General features: G+C 34.2%; 1 protein-coding gene across 5 annotated transcripts; it reads right to left on the reverse strand.

The window, feature by feature from the left end:
* Positions 1–1,395: 1,395 nt before the first annotated feature.
* On the reverse strand, positions 1,396–8,365 carry LOC18035195 (transcription factor TFIIIB component B''). Of its 5 annotated transcripts, XM_006423296.2 has the most exons (15): positions 8,151–8,364; positions 7,510–7,637; positions 7,161–7,408; positions 7,020–7,086; positions 6,718–6,938; positions 6,561–6,630; positions 6,265–6,480; positions 6,125–6,198; positions 5,587–5,995; positions 5,404–5,504; positions 5,202–5,245; positions 3,487–3,682; positions 2,504–2,648; positions 2,268–2,398; positions 1,396–1,609 (listed from the first exon to the last, which is right to left on the reverse strand). In XM_006423296.2, exons 2-15 carry the CDS (start codon positions 7,562–7,564, stop codon positions 1,478–1,480), a joined length of 2,109 nt encoding a protein of 702 aa, XP_006423359.1. In that variant the 5' UTR covers positions 7,565–7,637; positions 8,151–8,364; the 3' UTR covers positions 1,396–1,477. The 5 variants fall into 5 exon arrangements, with proteins under 5 accessions (XP_006423359.1, XP_006423360.1, XP_006423358.1 ...); XM_006423297.2 differs by having other exon boundaries at positions 6,125–6,480; positions 6,561–6,624; positions 8,151–8,365; XM_006423295.2 differs by having other exon boundaries at positions 6,125–6,480.
* Positions 8,366–11,133: the final 2,768 nt, after the last annotated feature.

Genomic DNA, 11,133 nt, shown 5'->3' on the forward strand with positions numbered 1-11,133 from the left:
TTCCATAAAAAGAGTAGAAACATAAAAGGAAAAACTGGTGGTAATAACAGTTGATAACTTTAACCTAAAAGTCGGAATAACCTAACAAAGAAATTGATAAATTTTAACAGGAAATGAGGATCTAAAAAGTGGACTTGAAACTCTCACCCAAAATATTAGAATTCAATAAAAGGAATAGGAATATAGAATCAAAAAGTAGTGGCAACAAGAGTTGATGAACTCAACCCAAAAATTGGAATAATGGACTAAGAATTTGATAAATTCCAATGCGAAGTAGGGCTCTAAAAGTAAACTAGAAATATCTACCGAAAATGTTGAAACTCTATAAAAATAGTTGGAATCTAGGACTTAAAAGTGGTGGGAAAATGAGTTGGAATAACTTACCAGAAATTAGATAAAGGCTAATGGAATGTAGGAATGTTGAAAGTAAACTTAAAATATCCACGTAAAAAGTTGGAATTTAATGAAAAAAGTGAAAATATAGAACCAAAAACTGGTGGAAAAATGAGTTGAAATAACTTACCAAAATTTAGATAAATCGTAACAAAAAAATAGGAATTTGAAAAGTAAACTCGAAACATGCACTATAAATATTGAAATGTGACAAAATAAGTGAGAATATAGTTATTTTGTGACTTGTTTATAATACTTGTATAGTTTCTTGTACTATTTATAAATTTAAAATTATTATATTCTTTTGCTTCATTTAATTACAATTTTATCTTTTTTTCCCTATTTTTTTCATATTTTTTTCGCATTAAAAACAAATTAAAATGTAATATTTATTATGTTAACCGGTTAAAAACCGGTTGTACTGGTTGCGTGCATGCGCTGTATGAGATACAGCGCTGCACTGTAGGTTGACTCCATAAATGATCATATTCCTTTCTGGACTTTGCTTTTATTTCAATTTCAACGACTCCTGTAATGAACAGATACATGCAAGATAGAAAAGAGTATCCCAATCCCTTTCACTAATCTCTATAACGATTAACAGTGACAACAACAAAAAAAAAGCACAAAAATACCAAGAATTCCTTTCTGACAGGCAGTTTCCCACGGCTTGCTTTAAAGCTAAAGAAACAAGGAATAAGCCATTTGTCAAAACGAGTAGTCAATTAATTAATTACTTGGTCATAAACAAGTGGCGAATTAGTAATTATGAATCATCAAGCTCAAGCCCCAGTTGCCCTAATTTACTTATTAAAATCCCCCAACTACCCAACCCAGCCAACCAATTTTGTAAGTCAAACATAATACTAATTTCTTAAGAGGGGCTACATCAAGTCTTACCTAAAGCTAATGTATACGACTGCTAATGTTTAATGCCTACCTTATTTCTTTTATCGAGACCTGATGATGCTTCAATTGGCTCAAAATAGGAATGAGATAAAATTTGCTGTGATGTTAAAAATATGATAAATATATAAGAAATAGATATTGAGAGCAAGAGTAATCTGAGTAGCGTTTTGATTTACTAAAATTCACTTTTATATGAATTCCATATGTCGTCGTAGTCGTCGGCGTTTTCATCATCCTTCATTGGACTGTGGACTTCATTAACATCTGCTTCTGCATTTTGATCTTGCTCAACTTTTTCCGCTTTATCCTGCAAATACACAAATATAACGCTAAAAAAGTTAAATGGCACTGCTTTTTATCTGAACATAAATCATGATGAGCCCAAAAAGTCAAATGAAAGCGACAATCAAGACATCACAATCACCCGTGCAGCATAAATAATATCCCTGCTTAAGCTTTACAAGAAAACAATATTAACAATTTCTTACTTCCATAAAAACTTTCGAAAAGCAAAAGAGTCTTAAAAATGTCAAAATACACATCTACATTATATGGAAACACATCACCAAATTTGTTCCATAAGCAAAAATATTCATTGACGATGAGGGGTAAAAATGATAAGATATGAAACATAGAGGACCATGGTGTAAATTTTCACTTGGACAACCAGTATTTGGATGGTCAAAATGATTAAAACTGAAAATCAACATCCTCAAAGGATTATGGATTGGATGATTTGTTGTCTTTAATACCCCCTTTAGATCTCTCAACTGTGTAACTTATACATAAATTCTAAGTCCAAAATTGTCCAAAAGTTCCGCGCAGAATTCTTAAAATATACCGATTCTGCTCTTCTTAGAAGCAAGATGCACAGAAAATGAGGTAGATGAATAAAAACAATGCAATGCAACACACAAACAAAAATTTTCATTTTGGAAAATACAAGGGAGAGCAGGAAACAATACATTATACTGGGGATTCAACTCCTCCAAATCCTCGTCTATCATGCTAGCTGAATCATCTTCTTTTGCATCCTGTGCTGCTTGAGCAGCAAACTGTTGCAGCTGCTCAATCACCTTTTCAAAATGGGAATGATCTGAAAGAAAAATAATAAAAATATTACCCCATAGCTTAGAAGCATGTCAAAATTCACAATAACAAGATCTAAGCTTCCAATAGCAACAATAATTAGAAATCTTACCTTTGGCACGATTCGTTAGAGCTTCAGTTAACCTCAACGGGTGTTCACGCTCTTCCTTTTTATATTTTAATTTGACTTGTTGGCGTGTTCTTCCAGGGAAAAGTTGTTGGATCATTGACAGATCTGTACCAAACTGCCGAATGGCCTAAAATCCACAGATTCAGACATATTGTTAAAAACACTAAAACTAGAGAAACACCAGGGAATGCCTGGATGATAGGAAGATGCAACCTCATCTGTACAATGAAGTTTTTAAGCATTATATTTGCCACATTTATAAGAAAACAAAATAAAGGATATTGGTTAAATTAATTAGAGAGTTATGGAGAATTTTAATGAAATTTTAATTCTCACAAAATAAACATCCAGGTAAGCAACATTACTAAGAAATGTTGGCGATGTGTGAACCTCTAAAACCTCTTCCTAGTTGAAGAACTGAGATCTGCTTACATCAGCCATGACAATGCCAAAAAAGAATGAACTCTCCTAGGCATGGATTTGATGTAATGACTATTTGGAAAATTAGAAACTAAAAATTGACCAGAGCCTATGAGAAGATCTCTAGACCTAATAAACTCATTGGAAAGTAACAAATGTTTCTAGATGCAACATAACAATACCGTACAGTCTATCCAGGCCTGCATTTGCAAGTTGCAAAAGAGAAAACCTAACAAATTCATCTGGATTCATCAACATTAAATTCGTGCAAACCAAGAATGCTTCTGCTTAACAAACATGTTAACTTAATAATTCTAACAAAAATAATAGCCAATGGTCCTGCAACCTAAGAAACATACATTACAAAGTTTCATCACCAACATCAATTTAAGTGATTAAGGATGTCCTAAGAATAATCCCACATTTCTTAGGTGAAAATGGTGGAATTAGCATTTACTGACAACTTTCATCAATTATACTTCAAGTATGTGATAGTTGATATACAATGGAACAAGTAAATAAAGAAAAGGTCTGGCTACACATACCTCATAAAACAATTCTGTTTCTTGCTTCGACCATCGTACAGTGGGTGTTTTCTTCATGAAAGACTGATAATTGAAGAAATGAACTCTTGGCTGAACCCTATCAGTAGCTGGATCACCAAAGGAGCCATTGTCTTGTTCTGAAGCAAAGGTCTCATCCTCATTATGATAATCTTCCTCACGGGATGAATGTTCAGCACTGAAGAGAGAAAATTGTAACCAGAAAATTAAATCAACCGAATGCATAGTACTCAAGAAAAAAATGTTGAAACAACATAAGACATGCCATTTAAATGTTATTCAACTTTATTTTGCCCATGAATTATCATAACACATGCAGAAGCAATTGTTTACATCTCAAATGCAACTTTCATATTAAGGTGGCGGATGCAAATTTGTTAGTAGGAATTATTTTAAGAATTGGCTTTCTGGATGTTTTCAAAAATAAGGAGCCTGACAAGCATAAAAATTTGTTTAATGAATGAACATTTATGCAGCTAGATGCTTTAAACTTTGGCTAATTTTCTCCAAAGATGAATATTGGGATTTCTCAGCCCCTTGTGACAGGTGGGACAGCTTACAAGTCTGTTGAACTACTAATTGGACTCATTGAAATACATTTTAATTGGACCATATTCCCACTATGAAAAATCCTACCAACTTAAATTTACAGCTAAATGCACAACAAAGATGCAACATATTTAGAAAAAAATATTAAAGATATGGAGATAATCAAGGGTTTATAATTTATCACTCACAACCTCACCAACTTACTGTAAATAAGATTTTAAAAGCCACCCCCACTAGTTTTGCAAAATGAAGGCTAGGCAAATGAGCATTTTCTAGAAGCCAATTCAGGTTTACCAAAATGACCTCAAAGCTTTTTTATTAATCTGACGTCATTTTACCTAAAAGGAAATTTTACATTGAATACAAGCAATAACCATAATGCAATACACATATAACCTTTTATTGCAGGACGCACTTGTACCCATATTTTACCTCAACCCAATGTTGGCAATCCATGAAAACAAGCAAGGATTTCATTGGCATGGAAGCCAACAAATAATCATTGCAGCATAATGGACACCATTCCAACTTCCAAGCTCTCTCTTTCATGCCAAATCATATCATCGGCAATCATTATTTTCCTCTTATCATTAAATATAGCAGTGAGAAGTGAAAACTTATGTCTATATTGTTTTGCATATTACCCAACTTATCAGATTTCATTACGTAAAGGTATTAAAAATATATAAGGGGAATTTCCGGCCAGGTGTTTGCGCTTGGCGTAAATACACTAGGTCCTAAAAGATGGGATTTGCAAGAATGAAGTCCTTTCTGTGACTACAAGGTTGTTTCTATCAGTACAAAATGGACAATTTGTCGTTATATAAGATATTGCTATTTCAAGCAGGAACTAGCTGCCACAAATCAAACCTTTGGAGACCGGTTACAAGTCATTAGAAAGATAGATATGCACATGAAAGTGCATGCCACACAGGAAATATACGAACGGAGAAATCAACGTGCCCTTCATGGCTTGAGATTCCCTAATGCATTCTCAAATTGGAATGACAAAACTATTCATATGTAATTTGGATAGCATATAAATTGCAGACAAGAAAACAGAAATAGCAGCTAAATAACACAGCATTTTTTTTCACAAAAGGAAGAGACATTTTATATGCGACTTCTGTTGTAAAAAACGCATGTACCTTTGATTTTTCAAGGGGGTTCCCGTTGCTTTTGCCTCTTTACTCTGCAAATTCCGGCAGACTTTAATCAGCATAGAAATTAAAAATTTATAGAACCATAAGAATGGCAAAACAGAGGATAACAATTACTCTAGGAGTGCTATATGAAATACAAAGTATCTTTGTTCATAAAATATAAAAATCTATAACATAGGAATCTTACCGCTAACCGCTCCTTATACTCTGCCAACAGAATAAGATCCTTCATAGGCACCTTCTGAGGATCAATTTCATCCTCTGGCGTTTGAAGCAATTCCTTATTCACTACAATAGAAAGAATATTGAATCCGAATTTAAATAAGAATCATTTTATCACATAATATATGTCATCAGAATTGTCAATTACCAATCCTTCTCTTCCGACGAGTTGAATGAGAGAACTTCTTTGGAGGATTTTTGTCTGTATCTGATGCTTCATTGGCTTTTTTACGCTTTCGAACCGTCTTTCCATTTTCAGACACGGTTTCCTTCGACTTTCTTGGTGCTCTTTTCTTCTCAGACGTCTTTTCTGCACTATTTCCGCCAACATCACCTTCATCTTCATCTACAGCATTACTTGGAGGTTCAGCACTGAAGCTTCCATCATTACGGGCCTCATTGTCAGGCTCATCAACAAGTTCGGGAACAACTACTCCCTTTCTCAACTGTCTTAATAATTTACCAACTTCAGTCTCCTTACCAGCCTGTGAAGATTCAATCAACCTCTGAGAAAGACTTAGCACAGTTGATGCTTTTGTTTCCTTACCCATAGCACTCTGAGAAAGTCAGAAAAATTAAATTAAATTAAAAAATGGGGGATTACGGCAGGTCTACATGATTCAGCAATGCAATTAATAAATGAAAGAACCAAACTCAGAAAAAACAAAATCTACAGGAGCAAATACCTGGCTTTCAGTTGTTGCTGGAAAATCTTCATGTTGCATGTCCCCAGAAGCGGCAGCATCTGTGAAAGATGTTTCTGCAAAATTTGTCAGTTCTTCATTCACTGGGAACTCAGAGGAAGTAGGATCTGGGGGAGTAGTACCATCCAAGTCTATAGATGAGTAATCAAAACAATCCTCAGGTACAGAGGCAGGAATTGAACCCTCAGACATGAACTGAGATCCAGAAGAAACAAACTGAGCATTTGGCGAATGCATAACAGATTCAACAGCATCAGGATGAGGCACACTACTAATATTAAACTTCTCGCTCTCGGTTCGCACCTGCGGCCTGGGTTTGTATTTTGCGGCACGTTGTCCTAAATGAAACTGATTTAATGAAACCTTGAAATACAATGTTAGAAATGGAAAAATAATGAGAGTAGATGGCTTCCAATACCAGATGCAACAGCTTCCTCCGAAGTAGAATCTAGAAAATTCAAGTCAGGAAAGGCCCCGTCTTGCTGAACCTAACCAATTCTAGACAATTTAATCCAAATACTATTTCAAACAAAAACAATATAATTTTAAAGAAGTGTTTATTTTCAGTATATCACCTCTCTTTCTAGCCTTGCATCATCAACAGGAATACCTCCAGCATTATTTGTAAGAGCTGCCTGCCCACAGGATATTGGATCTTGGGTCAAGAACATATCAGCAGAAGTTTCAGCTTGTGCGGCATCGCATACTCCAGGTGCTGCATTGTTGTCAGAGCTCAGACCTTCAAAGACAACAGCTTCGCCTCCGTTGTAGTCGGAAACAATAAGAGCTGGCATCTCTGAAATGTACAAAGTGATCACTAGAGAGAAAAGACTCCAATTAGATGTTACAACAGGTCAAAAACTTCTTATTACCTCACCTGTTCCATTTGAAGATTGACTTTGAAAATCATTGAGAGATTCCAAACCAGAAAGTACATCTGCATTCTACAAATACACAACTTGTCAAGAAATACTGGATAAATCAGCAATAGCAAATGAGAGAAACACTTTTGTTTTACCTGCCCAGCTGCCTTCTGAAAGGAAGAGAGCAAGTCTCCACAGCCATCAGAGGCCGTGACCTCAGAATGCAGAGCATTCTCAGAGCTCTCATTTTCTTTAAAGTGCTCAACTGTCCTGACAACTTCCGAGGCCGGTACAGAAGAAACAACAGGATCCAACAATTGGCTATCTTTATCTATAACGTCAACAGATGCAGTTCTTTCGTTTCTAGGTCTTGGTTTGGCTTTGGGTTGAAACCTACCACGTACTGTTAAAGGATTCAGTACCAAAACCATGACTGCAAATACAGATTTACAAATGCAAAGACTTATTTTCCTAAAACTGTTTAGTTTCCCAAGCAATCCTTACCATGGTTTACTGCAGGTCCAGATTCATCAGCAAAAAGGTCAGTATCCAAATCCATATAGCTTGTCTAACATCGACAGCATGACACTTATGAGAGGGAATAAACGAAACAGATCAGTGCAGTAAAACTCCTGAGAGATGGGGAAACCAAGAGCGGGTCAAGCGGTCAATATTAAGATTGAAAAATCAAAGGCTAATCCATATAAACTCAAAGTATATTCTAACTCAATATTGATAAACATACATGTCGCATCTTTCATAATTCCCTTCGTTTCTAGGTTCTCTTTTGTCATTCTTTTTGGAACCAACAATGTTGCATACTTAACTCGACAATGAAACCGTATTCAATAAACATTTGGAGCTTGTATTGATGTGTTGTGTGTGTTCTGGTTCTACATTAATAAGTAGTTCTAAAATGATGCGTTTCTACATTAAAGTTTCACATGCGCTCTAAAAAATATTATATTTATAAGTCCTCCAATGCAAATTTAATCCAAAAACACAAAATTTCTAACGGCGATTCTATCTTAATAATCCGAACAAAACCAAAAGGCCAAAAAAAATACTGTTTTCAATTGAAAACCGAAAACATATACACAGAAATTATCTGCAAAGAAAAGAGAATTAGAAAGGGAAGAAACTACCTCTGCATCATCATCAACGTGGCTAGGGTTTTAAGTCTCACACCACAGAGGAGTTAGGGTTTTTTCGATTCTAGGGTTCGAGAAGGGGAAGGGGAGCGAGGTAAAGCGGTGACGTTTGAACCAGAACTAATCTAGTATTTTAAAACGATAACTACAATTGGATTACTTGGCCCAGTGGTGAGGAACGTGTGGGGAAAATAGCGAGGAAACTGCATGGTGTTCCTGCAAGCTGGGTTCGAATCTCAACTAGAACCACCCCCCAATTTATACTCATATTTCGCAATGTTTTTTGTTGGGGAAAGGGAAACTTCTATTCAGCCCCCTATAATTAATGCTAAATGCAGTTTGACACTGTAAGATCAAAAACTTGCACAAGGGCCCCTTGCCCCGTTTAAAGTTTAAACGTCCGGTGCCAAGGCCAGGGTTATGTACACCTAAGGAAAGAAATGAAAGTTACAAAGAATATGCTAAGTATACTACTACGAAAGCTCTGGTAAAACGGGTCATCGGATTGTGTTTATGTTGTATCAGCTTTGTGTCGTGTTAAATTTAGGTCGATCCAAACCCGACCCATTTAATAATCGTGTCAAAATATTGAGACCCAAACCCGATACGAAAAAATAATCGGGTTACCCAATAACTCGCTTAATATCTATATATTAAATAAAAATTACATCAAATATTTACATATTATCGTCATACATACGTATGCGCATACATACATACATCCATACATCCACACATACATACATAATTTATCGATATTATAAAATATACATATCTACTAAAATATTACACACACTATTGAGGTTTTAATTATATATATGTAAATAATATTATATACCAATATTACAAAATATACATGTCTACCAATATTTTATACATTTATATTATTAAAGCTCTAAATGTCTTTAAAATTTTATAAATAAAATATTGTGTCTATATTCATCATTTTAAAGAATAAAAATAAAAAAGAAAATCATCTCTAATATTTGAGTTTTGATGACAATAATCTGTAAATTATTTTAAAATAGAAAATATAATCGGGTAAATGGGTCAAGAATTTTAACCATAACCCGACACGGAAAAAAATTATGTTGACCCGGACCCGACCCATTTAATAATCGTGTTAAATTCGACGACTCATACCCATTTATTAGTGTCGTGTTCATGTCAGATAATCGGATTGTGTCAAATTTTATTAGCTCTACTACTACAACCTTAAAAATAAGCATGTTTACTAAAAATTAAAAATAACAAATTGAATGAAACCATTACGGCTTGATCTAGTGGCTAGAGTCACTCCCTCACATTTAAGTAGTTTGAGGCCCTACAGACGTACTATAGGGGTTTAATTTAAATTTCATTCCTCAAAGTTTCTTTTAGGAATGGAATTGATATTTGAGAGGGTTATATCAAGAGAAATAGTCTCCTAAAAAAAATAACAAATTGAATGAAGAAAATAACTCAATGTTACAAAAAGAATCGTCACTGTTATATAATATTAGATAGTAAAATTTGCGAAGGCAGCAGCAGCGAACCAAGAAATAAAAACCTTGTGCAGCAATAACAGTGACGCCACTTGCAAGAAATTGTGACGGTGGGCCGGCGGCAGTACCAACAAAAGCGACCAAGCGGATTTGTACGGCGGCGCGTTTGGTAAACCGGGAATGGAATTTTGTTTTGGGCTAAGGTTTGCGCCGCATGCCACTCACTGTACTCGCCATGTACGTACATATTACATTCTGATATCTTAACGTGGGCCTAGCTTCTTTGTGTCCTTGGATCCAGACTCACGGTCGTGCTTTGGGCTTAGCCTCTTTCCAATCTGTTTGCACACGCGAAACTCGCTACCCCTCACAATTATATTGATTTGTAAATTTTGAACCATCTAAGAGCCAGATGGTGAATCACTTTATCTTTATTCATTAGGAAAAAAAAATAAAAAATTATTTATTGGATTTGAGGTTTATTTATTTTATTAAATTTAAGGATATTTTTGTAACTATAATTTTTTATTTTTAAAATTTTATAAAATAAAATGATCTTTTAATTTATTTAAGGTTAAAATAGCATTTTTTTTGTGTCAAAGTAGTTAACTGATACAAGTTTAAAAACAAAGGTGGTGCAAAAAATATAACAAAATTTTGTGGTGATTAGACATACATATGACAAAACAAAGTTGGTGCAGAGATAATTTCATTGTATTTTTTGTACATTTTAATAGACTAACATCTTGTAAATACCTTGCTATTTATAATGACATAATTAATTTTCTTTCGATATTAAAAAACTCAAAACTCTTTTTCTTTTTAAAGGCATGTTGTTAGGAACCGCCATTCAGTGGTAAATATTAATAATATTTTGCGCATTTTTAATTTAATGGCAAACAAATTAACATCATTAAATGTTACTTTAAATTTTAACACGTATCATCGGATCACATGAAATCGATAGTTCAAAATTTATCGTAAAAAAATTAAGTAACATGTTAAAACGCAAAAAATATATTAAAATATTTTGTGCATTTTAATACACTAACATTCAGAAAATAATGGAGGATATTTTAACTTAAATTTTTTACTAAAAATGTTAACACAAATTTTATGCTATCGATATCATGTGATCCAATGATACGTGTTAAAATTTAAAGTAAGATGTTAATTTGTCTGTCATTAAATTATGTGACACACCATATTCCTCTTTCGCCTTGACGTTTATCACCTAACTACAGAGCGAACCATAATTCTTCTAATAGAACCAAATGGTTCGACTTATTGAAGAATATCTAAGTGGGGTATTTTCAAATTGTTTCATGACCCACCACTTGCTTAGTTAAGTTCATTTGGTCCCAAAAGGAATTATCGAAATATTATCAACTTTCAATGTCCAAAAATCAAAATTTCACCGACTTAGCCACTAATGGTTTCCTTCACAAGGAAGGCAAGTTCCATTTGAGGGATCAAAAAAAGGTCAGTCGATG

This window comes from Citrus clementina, unplaced genomic scaffold (genome assembly GCF_000493195.1).
Source record: "Citrus clementina cultivar Clemenules unplaced genomic scaffold, Citrus_clementina_v1.0 scaffold_8, whole genome shotgun sequence".
Taxonomy (NCBI): domain Eukaryota; kingdom Viridiplantae; phylum Streptophyta; class Magnoliopsida; order Sapindales; family Rutaceae; genus Citrus; species Citrus x clementina.